Genomic DNA, 23,876 nt, shown 5'->3' on the forward strand with positions numbered 1-23,876 from the left:
GTGTGGATACTTGAATACATCTGTAGGATGAGAAGGGTTGCTGGAAAAAGAGAAGTGTCAAATGATGGCTGCCATCTAGTGGCCAAACTCTCTAAATCAGGTCTCTCGAGTAATATGAGGTCTAAAACTGCTATAAATGTTATTTAAAACAGTCATATGGAATATAATATAGCATGTGCTGCGGCAGGACGCATTCATATACACTTAAGCTCTTGTGTGTTGAAGATTATTTCCAAATGATCTACATTTGTACTTATCCCACATATTTACTGACACTGACCACTGAAAAATGCAGCCAGGTTCAAACAAAGAGCAATGTTGCTCATGCCATGAACTAATAAATGCATAGACTTTGTACCCAAAACTGACAAACTGTGTTTGCACTATAGGTTTAAATATATTGATTTATCTGATTTACAAACCCTTAAAGGAACAGTTCACCCAAAAATGAAAATTTGCTGAAAATGTCTTCACCCTCAGGCCATCCAAGATTAGGATGTGTTTGTTTCTTCATCAGATCTGTAGAAATGTAGCATTGCATTGTAGATGCTCTGCAGTGAATGGGTGCCGTCAGAACGAGAGTCCAAACAGCTGATAAAAACATCACAATAATCCACAGCACTCCAGTCCATCAGTTAACATCTGGAGAAGACAAAAGCTGAAACTAATCCAGCATTAAGGAAAACACAATATTGGTCAGATTTCCATAACATGCAACCCATTTGACAGAAAACTTGGCAAGACTTTGCTTTGTTTGTTGATAAACCTATAAAGCAGAAACACAGAACCTGTATATGGGTAAATGTTATTGATTTGTGTTGCCATCAAATGTCTGATTCTCATTAAAACCTATTTATCTGGTGATGTTTGTGCCCCACACAAGACTGCAAATGGCTTTACCTTTGTTTGAGCGTCCCGTATTTTATTTAAAAATAAAAGTCTTTTTCTGAGGAAGGTTCTCTCCGATCGCCTCCAGCACCATGCAAACTTGTAACAAGAACACGGAGGTGACTCGTTAAAAAAGAATCATAGTTATAGGCAGTTTAATGAGATTAACAGTAGAGCTAACTGAGATCCAGTGTAACACGAGTTAATAGGAAAACATTAGTGTTGATAAACTTTACTAATGACCCTGTGGGATACACAAGACAAAAAATTAAATAAATGAAACAGGTCTATTCTAATGGCTAATAAAATAAAATAAGTACAGATGATGTATCAGTATCATCGACACATTTCAATAAACGTGACCTACAGTAAGACACATAAATCTTCTGTCAAGTGTCAACAAATAGTGACTGAAGGAATAGGAACGTCAAACTACATGACAGAACAGTCTTGAGCCCCGTCACATCTGAACCTAAACACACGCACGCACACGCACACACACAATCTGTAATCTAGCCTACATATCATGTTTTCCATCAGCTAGCTTCTGCGTTTAATAGTGTTGTTATTCGTGGCACATAAATGCTAAAACTGCAGTGAAGTGAAGGGGGAATCTTGTGAAAACCTGTCAAGAACATGTCTAGGTTTCAGCCTAAAATAAAAGAAAAAAAATTATAAGTTGCTTAAAGAACAACTAATTTGATTTGTTTGTTTATTGCATTGTGAGATTATTTTTGTGAAAATTAAACACTCCACCCCATATTCTCATTATAAAATGTGTCTGGATGGATTAAAGAATCTGCAAGCATGAAAACTATGTAAAAAATAATAATAATAAATAAATAAATTTTGAGGGGTGAAATGTGACTTTGACATGTTCTGGGCAGGTTTCATAAGATTCTCCACAATCAACACATCCTGCTCACAAACTCTGGGAAAGATTTGGCTAGAAACTGTGACATCAGCACACTGAATTATCTGCCCATCCATTCATAATCATGTGCGCTGCATCAGTGACATAAATAAATACATAAGGTCAAACCACATCACAATGTAGTTGTGTGGGTATAATAAAGAAACCTTCTGCATAAAAATACAATTTTTTAACTGTGCTTCTTATTACATTAAATAGACATTGTTTCCTAAAGTCAAAACAAAAATATCTAAAAAATATCTAATGTACACAGTTAAATAAGTGCCAGCCGTTATTAGGGGTTTATAGTGCATGAAAGCTTGTTTCCACCACAGGATATATATATATAAAAAAAAAAAAGGTAATTGTGACATTTTGTGACTTTATTGCAATTCTGATTTTACATCTCACAATTCAGACTTTTTATCTTGCAATTAAATTAAATTAAATCGGAATTGTGAGATGTAAACTTGCATTCGTGATATACTGTATACAGTAAACTCGCAATTGTGAGGAAAAAAAAGCCAGAATTCTGAGATAAAATGTCGCAATTCCCTTGTTTTTTTATTTCATGGCAGAAACGGGCTTCCACAGTTATGTGCTGCTGACTAAATAAAGAACTCGATTTGACCCCTAGACCTGCATGGTCCAAAACTGTGCATGTCTGCTGCATATACCTCGTATGGATCAGGTGCACTCTTTGGACTTATCATAGAAAAAATAATAGGTATTCTCAATAATGAGGTTGGGAGCTGCAGGTTTTGCATAGTCTAGCCTCTGTCCGTTTGGGAAGGCTTAGGAAACTTAGAGGCACAGAGTGTTCTTTGAAGCATCCTAGAGACCCAAAGCGGACAGGATGGGATCAGTCTTTCTTGTGGAAAGTGCCGTCTGTGCTACATGGGACTGGTGTTTTCTGTCTGGTTTGTGCTCTGTTGCTTGTATATGAAGGTCAGGAGGAACAGGGCGACGTCATGGGACGTCCAGTAGGCCGTGTGTGAGGTCACAGCTGACCAATAGCGGCTCTCCACCAAACCCTCCCGAAGCTCATAGTCAATGCGATGCTCCATCTCAACTGTGACACAGACAACAACCAAGATCAGTATGAGTTCAACAGAGGAAAGAGTCAAACAGCTTTGGAATGCACTCCTGTACAAAGGTTTTGTGGTTGGTAAGGTTTAATGTTTCTTCTGCTCATCAATACTGCATTTATTTGATCATAAAAGTCACAGTAAAAACTGTGAAATATTATTGCAATGCAAAACAACTGTTTTCTATGTAAATGTCTGTTAAAATGTCATTTATTTCTGTGATCAAAGCTGTATTTTCAGCATCATTACTGCAGTCTTAAGTGTCACATGATCTTCAGAAATCATTCTAATATGCTGATTTCCTGCTCGAGAAACATTTCTTAACATTAGCGATGTTGAAAACAGTATATATATATATATATATATATATATATATATATATATATATATATATATATATATATATATATATATTTTTTTTTTTTTTTTTTATTGTGATTAATTTTATCTTTCAGTAGAACAGCATTTGGTGAAAACGAACAGCATTTATTTGAAATAGAAATCTCTTGCAACATTATAAACATCTTTTCTGTCACTTCGGATCAATTTAATGCAGCCTTGCTGACAGAAAGCATTAATTAATCACTTCAAAAAATCTTACTGACCCCAAACTTTCGCTCAGTAACTGTACTTCATCATCTCACTGCATTAAGAGAACACAAGTGTTGGTTGTACACACCTGCTGCATCAAATAAAGAGGATGGAGATATGGCTGAAAATGCAAAAGTGCTTTGGCTGTCCTCACTGTCACCAATCCCAGAATCCACAGCCGACGGCAGGCTGGGTGAGCGAGAGAATCGAGAGAATAAAATCCCACCGATGCCCTTGCCGAAACTCGCAGCACCTGCACAAACACAAGGTTACAGATTAGCAGATAACCATCTGACTATTACTTTGATTATTATCTTTTTCTGTAATACACTTACAAGGTTAGTCACAGTTTTTGCACTTCAAAATCCGCCATAATTTAGTTTAGCAGTGTTTCACACTTTGATCCCAACCAAGTAAACTTTTTTTCTTTTTTTTTTGCTGCTGTGTGTTTTAAGACATCTATGTACAGTACTTCTATAAAGTATAATATAGTATAACAGTGCAGCTCAAATTGTTTCAATCAGACTGGTATGATCAGGGATCTCATTCATTAAAAGCATGTCAATTTGTGATTGTGTGTAATGTATGCATCTGTCTGCAGTCAGAAAGTTCAATAAATGTCCTTTATGGACTGGAGAAGTTATTATGAGTTCTGAAAGTTACTGTGTTTTCATAGTAGTTTAATTCAGTATGCAGCCAGCTGTACCCAGTATGCTGGCCTTGCCCAGGCTGGTGATGGACTCTCCGTAGTGTCTCCTGACCAGCACAGGTGAGCTGCTGGGAATGGGGCCGTTCTCCGTGTCGGTCGCTGCGTTCTTGCTCACGCTTAGATAGGTGGGTCTGATCTCATCATACGGGGTGGGGTTGATGGTGTTACACCTTCAAAACAAAACATCAAAACACAAATCCAGAATCATAACAGAGAAGCCTAACGTTCTGGCCAATTTAACCTTTAAACCAGTGATTCTCAACCAGGGCTCTGGAGCCCACAGCAAAATCACCAGTTATTATTGGTGCTCAGTTGTTATTAATAATGGTTCTTATTATTAGTGTTGTAGCAGCTTTTGCTGCTTTATATTTTTCTGAGAAGACCAGACAAGAACCATTGTTTTCACCTTTGATAATCAGAAATGTTTGTTGAGCAGTAAATCAGCATATTAGAATGATTTCTGAAGATCATGTGACACTGAAGACTGGAGTAATGATGCTGAAAATACAGCTGCGCATCACAGAAATAAAATACAGTTTAACAGATATTCACATAGAAAACAGCTGTTTAAAATTGTAATAATATTACACCTTTTACTGTATTTTTGATCAAATAAATACAGCCTTGGTGAGCAGAAGAGACTTCTTTCATTAAAAAAATAAATAAATAAAAATCAATGCTGCCTAAATAATTAGCTGGTTTTTGCCTTAAAACCAGCTAATTATTTTTTGCCTTTTTGTAAGCATAAGAGATTTCTTTCAAAACATTCAAAAAAATCTTAATTATTCTAAACTTTTGACCTGTAGTGTGTGTGTGTGTGTGTGTGTGTGTGTGTGTGACTATAAATTAATTAAACATAACATTAAATAAAATAAAAATAGTAAGAACACATAAAATCAACATGTAAACTCGTTTCTACCTCAATAACTATTTGTTTATTGAAGCTCATGCAGTTCTTGAAACTTCTGGAATCATAAAATTAACTATGGTTAAATAATTTAATACATCAACACTCTCAGTTTCTGTTAAATAAAAAAAAAAAAAAAAAAAAAGTAACAAAAAGTTCATCAGAAATACTGAAAATATCTTAGCTTATATGATTGGATAAAAGCATCTGCTAAATGACTAAATGTAAATGATTGGGGGCTCAAATATTGGACAACAGGGGCCTTTGTGTCAAAAAGGTTGATAACTACTGCTTTAAACACTACTACAAATAGGACAAAAATAATTGAGATACTGAAAAATGAAGGTCATTTTGATTGAGGAAATATAATGTTACATTTCATAAGCATGTAAATTAATGTTCCTGATTAGTACTGTATAAACTCTATATAAATTGTATAAAATAATAAGATATCAAGACTCACCAGTGTATTTGGACAGGTGCGATATTGCTATAGTGCTTTAAAACAAGAGGCTCCAGTCGATAGGCCTGTCAGACAATGACAAGATATATACTTATATATATATATATATATATATATATATATACACACACATGACAAAAAATGCAAAATGAATCCCTTGCACTGTAAGTTGACAGACTGAGATGCAGTGACGTGGTCTTACCACAGGATCTGTTGGGTGGAAGATGTTGAAGAGGCGCCGGCAGATGGATTTGGGCATGATGTGGTCCTGGTCACCGGTGTTTCCTGGCCGAATGCCTCTCAAAGCCAGAAACACAGCCAGAGGAGAACCCATGCAGAAGAAGTTCTCCACCTGCAAATTAAACAATGGGCTTTATCATATACTGTAGAGATGTACAGACGTGTTATTTGTATGAGAGAGCTGAAAACCAAGTTAATAAAACTTTGCTGAAACTGTGCTCATCCTCAGGCAATACAAGATTAGGATGAGTTTGTTTCTTCATCAGGTTTGTAGAAATGTGTCGCTGCATCAGTGTCTCAGCAATGGATGCTCTGCAGTGAATGGGTGCCGTCAGAATGAGAGTCCAAACAGCTGATAAAAACATCACAATAATCCACACCACTCCAGTCCATCAGTTAACATCTGGAGAAGACAAAAGCTGCATTTGTACGAAACAAATCCTTCGAGTCCATAATCCATAATAACACTTCCTCCAGTGAAAAGTCCATATCCTGTTGTCTCTCACATCAAAATCCAGCCACATATTTGTTTAGAGCTGTTTTGTTTTAGTTTGTAAACAGTGCTTGATCTGTGCAGATTTCTCTCCTGATTCAAACCAGATCACTTTTTCACTGGAGAAAGCAATATTATGGATGATGGACTTTTGTCTTCTCCAGATGTTAACTGATGGACTGGAGTGGTGTATTATTGTGATGTTTTTATCAGCTGTTTGGACTCTCATTCTGACGGCACCCATTCACTGCAGAGCATCCACTGCTGAGACACTGATGCAGAGACACATTTCTACAAACCTGATGAAGAAACAAACTCATCTACATTTTGAATGGCCTGAGGGTGAGCACATTTTCAGCTTTTTTTGGGTGAACTATTTCTTTAATGTCACTACACCACCTTAAACTTTAATGTAGGGAAGGGTGTAGGTTTTGATGCCTTCAGGTCCTGAAGTTGATCTTGCAGTTCTCGTAACCTGTCACAGATACAGATTAATTACAACATACAAGATTCATATTTTTATGAAGAATGAGTGGTGCTTGTTTAATGCAAAACTCACCGCATTACAACGCAGTTACTTACCTTTGTCTGGTTAGTTGCACTTCCTCCAGCAGGTGGCGCTCTTCATGAGTGGTCCAGTGCAAATCTTCGCCCTCTAGCTGATCCCGATGTTCTTGCAGACAGAAGCGCACAGGATCCCAGCCTGTCATGATATCAAAGGTGATCACGCAGCCCAGCGAGTGGGAGATGATGGACACTTTGCCACCTCTGCTCTCAAACTCAGGGTTTCGTGAGCAGAAGAGAGAATAGAGGCGGTTGAGCTCCTGCGTCAAACCTTTAGTGATCTGGACGGATGAACATTAGAGCATATATGAACAAAATACTTATTACGTCAGCTATATAGTACTGTTCAAATGCTTGGGGTCAGTAAGTACTAATTAATTAATGCTTTCTTTCATCAAGGATGCATTAAATTGATCAAAAGTTACAGTATTTATAATGTTTCAAAAGATTTCTATGTCAAATAAGTGCTGTTCTTTTGAACTTTCTATTCATTTGTGAATCTTGAAAAATAAAACGTATCACTATTTCCACAAAAAAAAATATTGGACAGCACGACATTAATAATAATCAGAAATGTTTCTCAAGCAGAAAATCAGCATATTAGAATGATTTCTGAAGATCATGTGACACTGAAGACTGGAGTAATGATGCTGAAAATACAGCTGCGCATCACAGAAATAAATTACAGTTTAACACATATTAACATAGAAAACAGCTGTTTTAAATTGTAATAATATTCCACAACATTACTGTTTTTATTGTATTTTTGATCAAATGAATGCAGCCTTGGTGAGCAGAAGATACTTCTTTCAAAAACATTAAAAAACTGTCCAAACCCAAACATTTGAACGCTAGTTTAAAATGAACATTCTGTAATAAATAATCACATTCATCTCATTCCAAACTAATGTGACTTACTTTCTTCAGTGAAACACAAAAGGAGATGGTTTGCTGACGCAGCTCTTTTCCGTACAATAAAAGTATATAGTAACCAGAGACTGTCAAGCTCCAAAAAATATCATAAAAATGCACCTTAAAAGTTTCATAGCTTTATGTGAGCAATGTATTAGTGCTTGACAGCCACTCGTTACTAGTGTATATGCTTTGATTGTGTGGAAAAGAACAGCATGAACATTATTCTGAATTTCTGTATAAGTTTGGAATGATACAAGGGCGAGAAATTACTGACAAAATGTTGATCTTCAGGTGAATGTGGGTCACCTCGTCTCTGTAGAGAGGGCTGGTGTAGTACATGATGTCCATGGCGCTGCTGTTGAGTAAATCTCTCAGGCCTCTCACTTTATCTGGTGTGATTGACTCCACTGTGTCTGCATTTGAAGAGGACAACGCTCTCAAAATATGCATACAAAGGCTAATGTATTTTTTCAATCATCATTTCATAATTAATATTAATGCACGTCATTGTTTGAGCTGTTTCGTTTGCACAGCTGATGGAGGGATGAAAGATGATAAATGAGTATATGGCCTGTATTATATTCTCCTGCCATGTTTCTGCTCTCCACTAAAACAGCATGTGTGTGCTTGTGAACAAAAGGTAAAAGCACAGAGTGTGTGATAACAGCAGCTGTTCAGAGGGTGAATGCAGACAGACACGTGGTGTGGCGTCTGTCTTACCGCCGTCCAAAGCCAGTTTAGAGCGCCACTCGACCGGCAGAAACTCCACATGTTCCTCTGTTTGCTCAGCGAAGTGCTTCTCCTCCATCTTCCTCACAGCTTCCCGCAGCCTGAACACACCAAACACACGGTACATACAGAAAATCACATTGCCCTTCAAAACGTGCAATTAATTAAGCATTCAGAAATAGTTATTGTTAACTATGACTAAAACTATCAAAATTGTTGGAAACAAAATACTAAAGTTGTACTTGAAAAATGCTAAAATTTAAAGAAAGATTATAGAAATAGTAGAAATATTAAAACAAAGACAAATTATAGTGCTAATAAAAGACTAATATTTTTTTTAAATAAAAATTATCATGTTTTTCTGTATTTTGTTCAATTTATTTGAAATGTCTTCTGTACTGTTTGGACATTGTGTTCATTTGTTCGTTGTTTGTTTTTACGAATAATAAAGAGAAAAACAAAATAAATACAAATTCTAAAAACACAATTACTAAAACCAAAATAAAATTTAAAAAAATGAAAATAAAAGCTAATTTGAAATATTAATAAATGCTATAATAGTAAACAAACAATTACAAAAATTCTGATTTAAAAAAAAAAAAAAGTTTTAAGGAAATAAAGCTATGAAACAAGAAAGGTTTTAGTTGTTTGGGAATTTTAGTAATTTTAAGTACTTGTGCTTATATGTTCCGTCACAACCATGATATGTAAAATGTGACTCTGGAGCACAAAAGCAGTCATAAGCAGCACAGGTATATTTGTAGAAATAGCCAACAATACATTGTATGGGTCAAAATTATACATTTTTCTTTTATGCCAAAAATCATTAGGATATTAAGTAAAGATCATGTTCCATGAACATATTTTGTAAATTTCCTACCGTAAATATATCAAAACTTTTGATTAGTAATATGCATTGCTAAGAACTTCATTTGGAGTTTAACTTCATTTAAAGGCAATTTTCTCAATATTTAGATTTTTTTGCACCCTCAGATTCCAGATTTTCAAATAGTTGTTCTATCCTAACAAACCATACATCAATGGAAAGCTTATTTATTCAGAAAAATTGGATTTGGATTTTGAAAAATTTACCCTTATGACTGGTTTTGTGGTCTAGGGTCACAAATGTGATGTACTTTTGTTTTGATTATTTGTTATTTATTTTCGTTTTTAGAAATATTTTCACATTTTGATTGTCGTATTTGTAGCTATAAACATTAGAACAAACTGTTAATGCATTTACAATAATACATATGTGACGTGCATAAAAAAGTTATTTTGTCAACACCATAAGCATCCAATTAGATATTCTTCAGTAGCTGAAAATCAGCTTGAAAGCATCCTGAAATTTAAATTAATTCATAAGTGAATGTTGGAGCTGTAACTATTTATAATATATATTCGACAAAACAGTATCAAGGTGTTGACTCTTATTAAGTGATAAACATGAGATACAGACATTTTGTGAGAGAATGCAAACCAGGAGCTCTGAACATGTTTACATGAACATATTAATCTAAATACTTTCCTGTTTTATACACTATAGCGGTTCACCACTGCATCTCATTGAGGACTTCATTATCACTAACAGCTCTCCTGAGGACTTACATGCCAGTGTTTTTGATGATACGATCCTTGTCCATCTTCTGTCCAATGCCATGGACCACAAACACAATGTGTGTGGTCTGAGGGGGTTTATCGTCCAGCGAGGCCTCTTCCACGAAGCCACGGTGCAGTCTGGTGCCACTGCTGGAGGCTGAGCACAACCACACCACACACGTTATGAGAGCGGTGCTGTTTTATTCATACAGTCACGTGAACAGCGCTGCTGCAGCCTCTGCATCTGTGACTGTATTCACACTATAACAAAGTTTTACTTATTGTTAGTTAATGCATTGCTAATGTTAACTAATAGGACATCATTGTAAAGTATTAACAGGGAAATTATAGTCAACTTAAACCATAAAAATTGTTACTTGGAAAAAAAAAAAAGTAAAAAATAAAATAAAATAAAATAAAGTAAATATAAAACTTAATATTGCTTTTTTGTTCACACTTTAGTTTGGGGACCAATTCTCACTATTAACTAACCATTATCTACAACTTTTGCCTGAGTAAACTCCTAATTTGCTGATTTTTAATAGTTGGTAAGGTAGTTGTTAAGTTTAGGTATGGGGTTTAGGATTAAGGGATCTAAAATATGGTCATGCAGAATAATACATGAGTATGTGCTTTATAAGTATTAATAAACAGCAAATATACCAGTAATATGCATGCTAATAAGCAACTAGTTAATAGTGAGAATTGGTCCTTAAACTAAAGCGTTACCACTTTTTTAATATAAAATAACTAAAATAAAATGACTTAAAAACTATATAAAACCTATAAAGACATATTTTTTAAAAACCAAAATACACACACACACAAAAAAATACAATAACATTGACTGAAATTATAATATATATTTTCCATTTTAATTTTAAATTTAATTTTTAATTAATTAATTTTTTTTTTTTAAATATTCATAAAAACTTTAAAAGTATCACAATGATACTAATTTAACACTGCCATCATATTATTAGAAAAGCTGCTGCTCTTTTTTTTTAAATATAAGTCTGTCTATGCAAGTCCTGTGTGTTTGGACAGTTTTTTAAAAGAAATATTAAAAAAGTGCCTAAAAATACAGCTGGGATTGAACAGCTGGTTGATTACTGTGTGTACACTCTGTCTACTCACCTTTAGAGAAGCCCAGCTTCTGTGTGACAGTGCGGGCGATCTTAGACGTGGTGGCGTCACTATACAGATACACCTCATCCACACTGTACCAGTCCACATGACTGCGGCTCAACTGCACACTGTGAATGGCTGGACGGAGATTTGTGGACGACATTTAGGAAAGAAGACCACACTCATTTCATTCACAGACATGGCTATAACACACAGCACTGTTCACATCACAGAGTAAATGACTATAGGAAGCCATGAAACTACAGGAAGCAGGCAGTGTGTCTTTTCAGTGCACAGACATGTCTGGTTTTTAATCAGTGAATGACAGTGATTAGGCAGTAAAGTCTCCTGTAAAGAGTGCACACTGAAAAGCCATCTGTCATTCTCTCTCACAAACAGAGAGAAATGAACAGAGAAAGTATTCTGGCTAGTGGATCAAATCAGCAAATATTCACCTGATGTTAAGAGCAGCCCTGCATCCCACTTCACATGCACAGAATATCAATAACAGTTTCTACTCACAGTATATATATATATATATATATATATATATATATATATATATATATATATATATATATATATATATATATATATATATACACACACACACACACACACACACAGGTGCATCTCAATAAATTAGAATGTCGTGGAAAAGTTCATTTATTTCAATAATTCAACTCAAATTGTGAAACTCGTGTATTAAATAAATTCAATGCACACAGACTGAAGTAGTTTAAGTCTTTGGTTCTTTTAATTGTGATGATTTTGGCTCACATTTAACAAAAACCCACCAATTCACTATCTCAACAAATTAGAATACTTCATAAGACCAATAAAAAAAAAACATTTTTAATGAATTGTTGGCCTTCTGGAAAGTATGTTCATTTACTGTATATGTGCTCAATACTTGGTAGGGGCTACTTTTGCTTTAATTACTGCCTCAATTCGGCGTGGCATGGAGGTGATCAGTTTGTGGCACTGCTGAGGTGGTCTGGAAGCCCAGGTTTCTTTGATAGTGGCCTTCAGCTCATCTGCATTTTTTGGTCTCTTGTTTCTCATTTTCCTCTTGACATAGATTCTCTATGGGGTTCAGGTCTGGTGAGTTTGCTGGCCAGTCAAGCACACCAACACCATGGTCATTTAACCAACTTTTGGTGCTTTTGGCAGTGTGGGCAGGTGCCAAATCCTGCTGGAAAACGAAATCAGCATCTTTAAAAAGCTGGTCAGCAGAAGGAAGCATGAAGTGCTCCAAAATTTCTTGGTAAACGGGTGCAGTGACTTTGGTTTTCAAAAAACACAATGGACCAACACCAGCAGATGACATTGCACCCCAAATCATCACAGACTGTGGAAACTTAACACTGGACTTCAAGCAACTTGGGCTATGAGCTTCTCCACCCTTCCTCCAGACTCTAGGACCTTGGTTTCCAAATGAAATATAAAACTTGCTCTCATCTGAAAAGAGGACTTTGGACCACTGGGCAACAGTCCAGTTCTTCTTCTCCTTAGCCCAGGTAAGACGCCTCTGACGTTGTCTGTGGTTCAGGAGTGGCTTAACAAGAGGAATATGACAACTGTAGCCAAATTCCTCGACACGTCTGTGTGGTGGCGGCTCTTGATGCCTTGACCCCAGCCTCAGTCCATTCCTTGTGAAGTTCACCCAAATTCTTGAATCGATTTTGCCTGACAATCCTCATAAGGCTGCGGTTCTCTCGGTTGGTTGTGCATCTTTTTCTTCCACACTTTTTCCTTCCACTCAACTTTCTGTTAACATGCTTTGATACAGCACTCTGTGAACAGAAAGCTTCTTTGGCAATGAATGTTTGTGGCTTACCCTCCTTGTGAAGGGTGTCAATGATTGTCTTCTGGACAACTGTCAGATCAGCAGTCTTCCCCATGATTGTGTAGCCTAGTGAACCAAACTGAGAGACCATTTTGAAGGCTCAGGAAACCTTTGCAGGTGTTTTGAGTTGATTAGCTGATTGGCATGTCACCATATTCTAATTTGTTGAGATAGTGAATTGGTGGGTTTTTGTTAAATGTGAGCCAAAATCATCACAATTAAAAGAACCAAAGACTTAAACTACTTCAGTCTGTGTGCATTGAATTTATTTAATACACGAGTTTCACAATTTGAGTTGAATTACTGAAATAAATGAACTTTTCCATGACATTCTAATTCATTGAGATGCGCCTGTAATTTTGGTAATTGGTAATTTGGTAATTTTGCACATTTCTAAATTTCAGTTTTAAAACGGGTTCATTATGATGGGTGGACTTTAAGGCTGCATTTACACTGCAAGTCTTGATGACCAATTCCGATTTTGTGACTATATCCGATTTTTTGGACGACGTGCTTACATTTCTTTTAAAAGTGACCCGTATCCGATGTGTGCGTTTTACACTGAACTTGGTGAAACAAGCCAAAAATAGCATATGACATCACAAATCAATTTGAATAGTACATTGAGTTTAATTTATTGACATGGAATTCATATAGAAACGTTTTTAATGAAATAGTTACATCTATACATCAAAATAATTATATATCCTAGTACAAATTCTTCAGGACAGTGGTGTACGCAGCTCCGCTGAAAGCTTGCGAGTGGAATAATACTCAGGTGGTAGATATTTTTAAGCATGTCACATCGTCTGTGTTTTTTTTAGTAATTAAAACCAAATGCGTTCATCAGTGATTGTATATCAAAGGCAGGGACATGTTTGTGTGCATTTTATTTTGTGGTTTCAATGGAACGAACGGGACTGAAGCGCTCGTCCGTGCACGAGTCGTAACTAACAACAACAGCGGTAACGAGCACGAGCGTGATTTCAAAAGCAACACATTTCAGCGTCAGATCACGTTTTATGTAACACAAACGAACAAAATTAATACTCTGCTACTCAAACTAGATATGTTTCATTTTTTACAGGTATGTCTGTACCGCGAAATGTTTAAAAAAACTCACTTTTCAATGACGTAGGAGTCGCATTTACAGGGGAATATCCGATCTGACCGCTTACACGGCAGGAGCAAATGCACGGATCCGATTCATATCTGATTTATTTCCACATATGAATGAGGCCTGAAACCGATCGGAGAATATCGGAATCTATGTGATTTTTTCCTGCTTACACGGTCGTGGGCCGTATCCGATCTGTGGAAAAAATCGGAATTGGGTCCCTTGAATCATGCAGTGTAAATTCGCCCTAAGAGTGCACTTGTCTGTACTCAGAGCTGCTCTTTTGCACAGGCATCTAAGGTTGATCAAAGCAAACAAAAGGACTGCAGGCCTAGAGCATCGTGTTAAAACACTGAACTGTAACATTAACACTAAGTCCGGATCAGTGATGGATCTGGATAAGAACAAAGGACAGATGATTGACAGGTTCTGTTCTCTTTAACGGCAGTGATTTCTACAGTCTGGTGTCAAATGACCATCCCTCTATCAACCTCATCTGCATACTTGAGGACATTTAAAGGACAGCGGGGTGATAAAATCGAGTCGAGTTTCCTGACAGACACACAATTATTTCCCAGGGAGACAATCTACTGAGGAATATCTTTCAATCTGAGCTCTAAATGAGATCTTTAAGATTATGTTTCATAAAAAGATCCATTTTTGAACTAACAGCAAAATATTAATACAGGACCATCTAGCACCATCTTATTGAAGGGATTGAACATATTTTAACATATAGGCTGTTTTATAAAGGCAAACAATGGGTAAAAGCCAATGGGCAACGATCAAAGTATATGATGAAAGTCTAAAAATCAGCTGAATAATTGGTTTACTCACTGGGGGATGTTTCACACATTTGCAACATATTTGGATTTGAAAACTCACTACTTCCCAGAGAAAACTCAATGGAAGCATGCAGTACTACTCTACTGACCTACATACATGACATAAACCATTACGGTGCCAGGAGTCAAACTAAAGGTACTCAGGGGTCCCAATAAAGGACAGATTATTCTTGTATGGCTATCAAGGGCCTATGTGGAACAGATGATCTTTGATAGATAAACAACCTTAAAACAGAACATGTTGCATTACATGTTCGTCATAAACGGAGTAGTGGAGTATTAGAGCAGGACCAACTTAACCTGGAGGGATTACGAGGCCAACGAAGGTTAACAGGGCTTGTGTCAGAGCACAGCCTGTCAGGATTTCTGAGCGGCACCAAGAACCGAACCAAGAAGAAAACACAACTTTGTAACAAATTAAGTACCTGTTTCGGAACAAAGCTAATTATTGACAGGTCTGAAAGCGTCCTAAAATATAAGCCAGTAATACCATATTGCATTAAGACTTAAGGTCGTATCCTGTTACACACGCAACAGTCTACCTCAAAAAAGTGTCTTTATTATCTTGTGTTAATTAATAGCGATGTCTGGTAAAAATAATGCATGAAACAAAGTTTTAATCACATTTTCTTCGCTATTGTGACGTATATCTGAGTGAAACAGCTTTTCAGCCAAAAAAAACAACAACTTTATTTTGTCCATCGGGAATTGATCGTTGTCATTTGCTAATTGCTGCCATCTCGTGCCAGTGACAGTTTGCTTAAGGAAGGGGATTTTTGTCCAGTCCAGACGCTTGTAAATGTCATCAGAGAAGAGATGTTGTTTGTGTTTGTCAATATTCTATTAAAAATTTTGATTTCATGTTGACTAGGTTTTGTGAACTACTGGCCTTGGATTTGATCAGTTAGCAATAAATTACTTTTAGGAGTTATAAATAAAACATTATACAAGAACATACTATTTCGGTTTTACATTTAATTCAACATGTCATTTGACATTTCTTTAAAACTGACGTGAAATTTCTGAGTGAAAATTGTTTCGATCAGTCAATCTGACATGAAATTTTGGTGTACAACTAGGCACAATTTAAAGAACAGGTCTGTGATTACAATAAACTTTAACATGAGACACAATGTATGTATCCAAAACACTGCTTTAGGTATTTTGGATACATTAGATTCTAAATATAGTATCCTAATAGCTACAATAAAAAAATAAAATAAAAAAGTGCAGGGTAAAAAAGTAAAGTGGAACAAAAATACTTTTTTTTTTACACTTATGTGAATCCGGGTGTAAATCTAAAGCAGGGTTCTAATGAGCAAAGGCGGAAAAAGAGAATCAGCATCTACAAGGAGTAAAAACGGAGGGTTGTAGTACCTTGACATCGCTTTCGCTTGTGACTTTTAGCACTCGTCTGATATCCGCTCCATTTGAATAGAAAGGGGAGGTAGAATGGGGGAAAATGGGAAAGAACTAACAAACCAAAAAACAGTAAGTGGTCACGTTATTGGCAATATCACTTTTCTATATCACTCTAACACAAAACCCACAGTATTATGGGACTGCTTTGTACTGTATAACATTCAACTCAAAATACAAGCAATGCCATCAGATTGTGTCATTCCAGCAGCACACTTAAGCAGGAAAGACAATAACATCATGACCTGTGTTAGTCACATATGAAAATCATGCTTCTTACATAATAATAAGGGCCTTTTTAAGGATTTCAAAGTGAAAGCATGTGATTTGACCCAGGACACATTTCTTATTTCAGATTTGTTAACCAATAAATGTTTCAATAGCAAAAACACAAAATCGCATACCATGTAAATCACAAACTCACAAATCCAAATAACATAATTGGTCTTTTAGTAAATCAGTGTTGAAGGGAGCTGTAGTTTTGATACTTTGATCTTTCACTGACCATGTTTAAAAGCACAAGAATATGGCTTTATTAAATGAAATTTGATCATACTGTAATTATGTACACCTTTGGAGCATCTAAACCTTTCTTAGTTTAAAGGCTTTTGATGTGCATGTAATAGGATCCTATTGCTAAATAACTCTGTGAAAAGTTTTAGATTCTATTTCAAAGAGAGAAATCACTCCTCTGTGAGGCTGTTTTATTTATTGTCCTTCCCTCCCTTTATTTCTTACACACCTACCAATACAGCACATTTCTCTCCCTTTTTTAAAACCCAAGCACTCATTCCCAACACAGCAGACCCTTAAAACAAGCCTTTTTTAACATTTATTTTATTCCTTGGGGAAAAGTCTGCATTTGTAAAAGAGATTTTTACACTATAATGTCTCAAACACAATATTTGTAGCATATAATAAAAATGTTCTCACATCTCAGTTTAACATGCAAAGTCAATCACATACTGTATTAGTAAGCTACTGGCAGATTTGACTTTTTTGAAGATTGTAAACACACTGATTCTTTTGAACACTAAGCCACACCAAAATGTGTGTCATGTGTAATGAAAAGTGTGATGCCCGGTATGAAACTGCTGTTACAATGGACTGAACAAACAAAACAAAAGAAGCTACACCCGAACGATTTTAGACTAAGACTAAATTAGGTCCCAGTACAGAACCCTGTGACACTCCATGGTCGATTATTCAACAAAATTGCTTATTCGATAGAATCTGCTATCCTGATAGGACAAAACTGTAAAAGTGCAGATGACGAGATTTGGATTACTGACTGGAGGAGATTAGACAAGATTTTCTGCACAAGAAAGTTACATTTGATCTAATGAACCTTTACTTGTGATTAAAAGTTAGATCCCAGTGGAAGATGTTCATTCAGCATTCATGTAACTCATGTAGTGTTTAAATACACATTGGATGTAATTTTGTATGACCTACATTCAGCACCTCAAGAATAAGTGGCCTACAAGACAGTGAAACTGAAGTGTAGTTTAAAAGAAAGGAGAAATTTACCTAGATGCTTAGACCCTATTGTAACATCTCAATGTGAGATGAGTCACATTTGCTCACTGGCACATTAAGAGATTTTTGCTTTTTGCAAAAGTGTAATTCGAGGACATCCTCAGTATCAAAATCCTCACTTCAGCTGTCATGACACTGCCTTCTGTCTCCAGCAGTCTAGACAGTTTGTACAAATTCTCCTTTATCCTCAAGTTGACTTTAGTCTCACTGAATATCTCTACACCCGGTCATGATCTGATTCCATTCCTTCCTATTTAACGGTCTATAATCCATTACTCGATAAAACAAAAAATCCTTAAAATAAAATTAAATAAAAAATAAGACCTAAATCAGTATCTTCCAACTGTTGTGTTGAACTGCCATTATGGATATTCACTTCTGGGCCCGTATTCTTAAAGATTCTAAGAATCCTCTCAGAGAGCTCCTAATTTAGCTTAAAAATTTCTAACTAGGAGTCTTAGCTTAAAAGTGATTCAGGACCAATCTGAGAGTAACTCTGAGCGAGGAAAAGACAAAACTTTTATCTCAGTGAGGAGGCGGGGCTGACCCCGTTGCTAGCGATGACACAGTCTTTTGAAGACTGTGATTGGTTGGTTGTCCAAGAAGGAAATAAAAGAGCGCTTTTAAGAGTAGGGTTTATTATAAGCCTTCACTTTGAAATTACAGGCGTAATTTTTCCTGTTTTACTGTACTCTCTCTCTCTCTCTCTCACACACACACATATATGTATATATATTCTTTATTTTTTTATTTACCATGCTGTCATATTTAACGTATTTTATAGGAAATGAACAGCGATACAATGAGGTTCTGAAATTGCTGTAACAAACCCAAATCACCGCTGCTGCAGAGTTGCATTTTTCCAGTTGCCAAATATGTTAATGAAGTGATTACGTCCATTTCTGGCGCTATGGCATTTCTGCGCGGTGTCGGAGATGTTAGCGTGTCTCTAATAAGATCGATCACAAACAAGATTCATGCACGATCTAATGTGTAGCGTCTTATTAACTCACTGTCATGCATTGTGTGCAACACATTTCTTCTCTCTCTTCATGTTTCGTCCATTTTCTCCACTGCTAAAGAAACTCTTAAGCCTCTTAAAAATCCTCGTTCGTACTCCTAACAATTTTGGACCTTAAGACCTCTTTTAAGGGTTAAGATGCTTTCTGAATTACTTTTTTCTTTACTAGGATCTTTTCTTTAATTTTAAGGGGAAACATTTCTAAGAATTTTCTTAGAATTTTGTTACTAGGAGCAACTCTTAGCGCTAAGATTTTTCATGAATACAGGCCCTGGGTTGCATGTTTAACTTAACTCTGTATTTAGTTTCCATCACTGCTCTAATTCAATTTTCAAAGTTAAATTACAAAAATGTTAATTCAAAATGTTTTTTTTTAAATCAGCGCTCTCTGTGTGCTACCATCTTGTCAATGCTCAACCCAGAATTTTATGCATACTGTCTTACATACATTACTATAAATGATTTCATAGACATCATTATACAACATTCAAATGAACTGATTCAGCATTTTATGCCATCACAAGCTGCTTTTAATGCAACGGACAGAATTTTTTAAATGCATAATTAATAGAAATTCATCAATTAACATGATATTTGTAAATAATATTTTATTTAATATGAACAACTTAGTATTAAACAACTGCCACTGTGCAATGTGACGTACGCACTTTAGCGCTATCTAGTTGTATGCTTTCTAGTGTTAATTTGTGTCAGTCTTGACAGAATAAGGTATTGTTGTTTTGAAAACGTATTGTTTAAAAGATCTCACTCCCTGTAATTGTCCTTCCTGGTTTGAGCGAGACCAGCTTGTTTCAGGGGCCGGTGTGGGCAGATTTTCCAGCAATTTTTCCAGTGGAGCAAATTTTCTATGGTTCCAGATAGCACCGGCACCCTGCCAGTGGAACAATGACTAGTGTGCTTATGGATAGAAATGATAGCTGAAACGTTTTTGTTGCAAATGCTATCATGATGTTTTAGAAATGGTATGAAGAGCATTTCAGTCACGCACGCATTCCGCTCTGTCATTTTTCAACAGGTAACGGCAATAAGGGCAGATGTGACCTTGTCAGGGACGAAAACTTTCACTGATGGATTCTTCATTCATTTCCCAATACTTCTAAACTAACAAACAGCCTCACATGCAGGAGGAATGCTCTCTCTTCACATATAACCTCTTTAGAACAACCAAACGATGTGCTAGTAATAGAGTCCCTCACCATCTTTTCTGTCCACAGTCTTGGCCAGTGTGTCAGTCTCGAAAGCGTCCTGTATCTGTTGTCCTCGGAAGCACACCAGGTGTTCTTTCTCTATGAGGTCGCTCTCATCCTCCTCTACAGGCATCCATGTGCCGTCAATGAACCACTGGCCTCTCATGACAGGGATACGATCCTGTTCTACAAGGCAGAGAACACAAAATAAAGTACTAAAAGTACAGAACACAGGAACTAGGTTCATTCAGCAATCAAAAAATTACTACAAGCATAAGAAACATATATTAACATTGGGTAAAGTGTATCTACACTGTAAACCTTTTTTTTTTTTAAGCTGTCAATTAAACAAAGATTACTGAGGTACATTTTACAAGAAAATATCCTTTATACTTAAAAATTTTACATTTAATTCAATGTGTTACTTGCTGTTTCTTTGGAATTATTTACACAATTTTCTAGCAATTTCTGAGTGAAAATTGTTTCAAAGTAAATCCTACTCCAAATCAGTTTCCGTGTACCTGCATTTAAAAGTTTTACTCTGAATTCTTCTGCTAAACACACTATAATGATCTCACACTCACCCGAGATGCTAATACAGTTAATCATTATGCAAAAAACAAAACATGTTGCCTTTAAGATGATGCAAAAAGAGCATTTTTCATCATGTGAAAGTTTAAGTCACTGACTTAAAAGAAGAAAACAAAAGAAAGAGGTTCACACCTGACGTGAACAAAACTGCAGGTGTCACAGACACCAAAGAATGTTAATAATTCAGTGGACAGGGCAGGTACTTTTCCTGGAAGGATGAGCAGGTTATATACAAGCTTAAATGTTCAATAACACATTAAGGATCTAAGGATTCTCAAGAGCAACATGTGTGTAGCTTCAAGAAAGCAACTATGCAGCTGTGTTGTGTTTTGTTTTTTATCATTTATAATCATTTAAATACTCAAAATCAAAATCCAGATGAAAGAAGATTATTCAATAATCCAGGCTCATTTTTATCATCACCTCATCTCCTGCTTTCTGCTATTCCTCTCAGGCTGATAAAAGACTCTCGGTTAATACAGTTTTGGGTTTCAGACAAAACATTTTTGTTAAATGATTTTGAGTGTCGTACAAAACTCTGCTGGCTGATTTTGGATACCAGACACAATCTTCTGACCGAATCTGGTAATGAGACTGTATACAATATTCCTGGCATGGAGATTCAATCTCACATTTTTGGTCATTAGGATGTCGGCACAATTTAAAATGGATCTTTTGTCAGTAAAGCCAATGAACGCAATAAGACTTAAGCACAAGATTACAGACCGAATCCTGCCAAATGAGTCTAACCCAATTCAGCAAAGAAATAAAAAAATAAAAAAAACTGTAATTTGTCGAGTCAGGACGGGTTTAAAAGACAATTAATAATCAGTATAATATTAAATATTTAACTGCACTGACACGATCAGATAAGAACAAAAAATAAACTAAATTGTGCTTCTTCTGTAGAGCTGCTTTACAGCTGAAACTGAATTTGCGAGCTGCTTTGAAACAATCTGTATTGTGTAAAGAGCTATTTGTGACCCTGGAGCACAAAAGCAGTCATAAATAGCACAGATATATTTGCAATAGCCAACAATACACTGCATGGGTCAAAATTATCCATTTTTCTTTTATGCCAAAAATCATTAGGATATTAAGTAAAGATCATGTTCCATGAAGATATTTTGTACTTTTCCTACCATAAATATATCAAAACTTAATTTTTGATTAGTAATATGCATTGCTAAGAACTTAATTTGAACAACTTTAAAGGCGATTTTCTCAATATTTAGATTTTTTTGCACCCTCAGATTCCAGATATTCAAATAGTTGTATCTCAGCCAAATATTGTCCGATCCTAACAAACCATACATCAATGGAAAGATTGGTTTTGGTTTTATGACTGGTTTTGTCGTCCAGGGTCACATATAAAGAAATGTGACTTGACCCATCAAGGAGCATTACTTACGATTCCAGTACACCGGATAGCACTCTTTATTCCTCACATCCACTTCATAGAGTCCTCCTCTGACACACACGGCCTCTATAGTGATGTCAACGCTCTCCTTGCTGGTATCCAGCGCCGGCTCCCCTCCGTCAAGCCCATCGTCTTTAAGAATCTCCTCTCCACTACGGCTCAAAGCCCTTTCCGGGTTTAACTCGCAGAATCTGCGATACATGATTTCTATCCTGAGAGAGTCGTGTCCCATGAAGGGCTTCCATGTCTTTTTGTCCTCTTTGTAAAACCACCTGACCTCCTCGGGTCCCAGCTCGGTGATCACCTCGAATCGGTGTCTGGAAGCGCTGGACCGGGTCGCTTTCCGAATGTGGAGCAGATGATCTTTACCGTGGTGGAAGTAGTCTGAGGCAGGGTTTGTGCAGTCTTCTGCATTGTTGGTATGGAGGTAGCTGGTGACAGGAGTTGCGTCTGGGTCAGGCTGGCCCCTAGGAAGGACGTCTGAGGCAGGATTGTCATGGTTCCTGAGTCTCGGCGTCATTCCGTCTCGTAGTGAAGAGTGTCTGTCCGTGTCTGACCGCACTGCGTACATCCCTCTCCTGATGGACTCGTCGTAGAGGCTGATGAAGGCATCGTTCCAGTCTCTATTGCCAAAAGACAGTTTATTGCCAGGATTGTTAATAAACCGTGTCTTCTTAGCAAGACTGCTCATAACTCCTTCCTTGTGGAGCCAGCGGCGGTCCTGACCGGAACTGAGCTCTGTGACGTCATCCAACAAGGGCCATGACGTCATGTCAAAACAAAACCTACCTGACACTCAACCTGACACTATAGCTTATCAGCTCAATTACACCATTGTCGTGTTGTTCAGCTGTTTATTGCTGGTCAGGTGAGCAGGAATGACCAGCGTGGAGTCGTATACGTTATCTGACGGTATGAAGCCATACCACAACAAAAAAGTAGCTTAGAAGCAATTACCACTTTTAAATGTTACATTAAACGACTTTTTGTCATGTTATTCAGCTGTTTAAAGCTGCTTTATGTCTGAGGTCAAAGACGAAGAACCGGTCTGACAGACTGTAGTGATTCCTGCACTGAAATCTGCACTACGTTACCGGATTTACGCGCTGCTCCAAACCTGCAGTCTACCGTCTCTCAACCGAACCGGAGCGCGCCGTTTCACCGAATCACGCTCTTCCGCTCTGTTTATCTATAAATGAGTCCGTGTCACAAATAGAAACATAAGTCTGTGCACTATTCCAGTCAGACTGACGGCGGTTAGGAAATGCACTGACCTGCTGGCTCACTGACAAGTGCGGGATGTACGGCCTTACGTCACAGGCGACGTAGTGCGTAAGCGCTCACGTATGAGCGCGTAGCGCACCTGTTACTAGGCAACCAGGTAAGCCATTTGGCCAGCCAGAGCGCGCGCGAATTTGTGGATAAACAAGTCCTGGATTCTGATGGTTTGAAGTAAAATGCATCCGTTTAAATGTTATCTTATATAACACAAACATTTTGTATTAAAATAACAAGAGCTGTAGTTTTTGAATAGATATAGGCAGCCATTTGCAGGAAAACATCTACAGTATATAGCCTAGCAATTAACTCACATGCTGGCGTATTACAGTGTAGCACCGCGTTGTGTAACGACAATTAAA

The 23,876-nt window shown here is 36.8% G+C and overlaps 1 protein-coding gene across 3 annotated transcripts; it reads right to left on the reverse strand.

Moving 5' to 3' along the window:
• Positions 1–340: 340 nt before the first annotated feature.
• On the reverse strand, positions 341–23,504 carry ddhd1a (DDHD domain containing 1a). Of its 3 annotated transcripts, XM_058749524.1 has the most exons (15): positions 23,331–23,504; positions 22,228–22,859; positions 20,235–20,411; positions 16,416–16,511; positions 11,237–11,365; positions 10,109–10,256; positions 8,492–8,601; positions 8,078–8,184; positions 6,875–7,137; positions 6,692–6,767; positions 5,762–5,911; positions 5,560–5,624; positions 4,187–4,359; positions 3,569–3,733; positions 342–2,873 (listed from the first exon to the last, which is right to left on the reverse strand). In XM_058749524.1, exons 2-15 carry the CDS (start codon positions 22,805–22,807, stop codon positions 2,695–2,697), a joined length of 2,418 nt encoding a protein of 805 aa, XP_058605507.1. In that variant the 5' UTR covers positions 22,808–22,859; positions 23,331–23,504; the 3' UTR covers positions 342–2,694. The 3 variants fall into 3 exon arrangements, with proteins under 3 accessions (XP_058605505.1, XP_058605507.1, XP_058605506.1); XM_058749522.1 differs by having other exon boundaries at positions 341–2,873; positions 22,228–23,504; XM_058749523.1 differs by lacking the exon at positions 16,416–16,511 and having other exon boundaries at positions 498–2,873; positions 22,228–23,504.
• Positions 23,505–23,876: the final 372 nt, after the last annotated feature.

Source organism: Onychostoma macrolepis, chromosome 17 (genome assembly GCF_012432095.1).
Source record: "Onychostoma macrolepis isolate SWU-2019 chromosome 17, ASM1243209v1, whole genome shotgun sequence".
Taxonomy (NCBI): domain Eukaryota; kingdom Metazoa; phylum Chordata; class Actinopteri; order Cypriniformes; family Cyprinidae; genus Onychostoma; species Onychostoma macrolepis.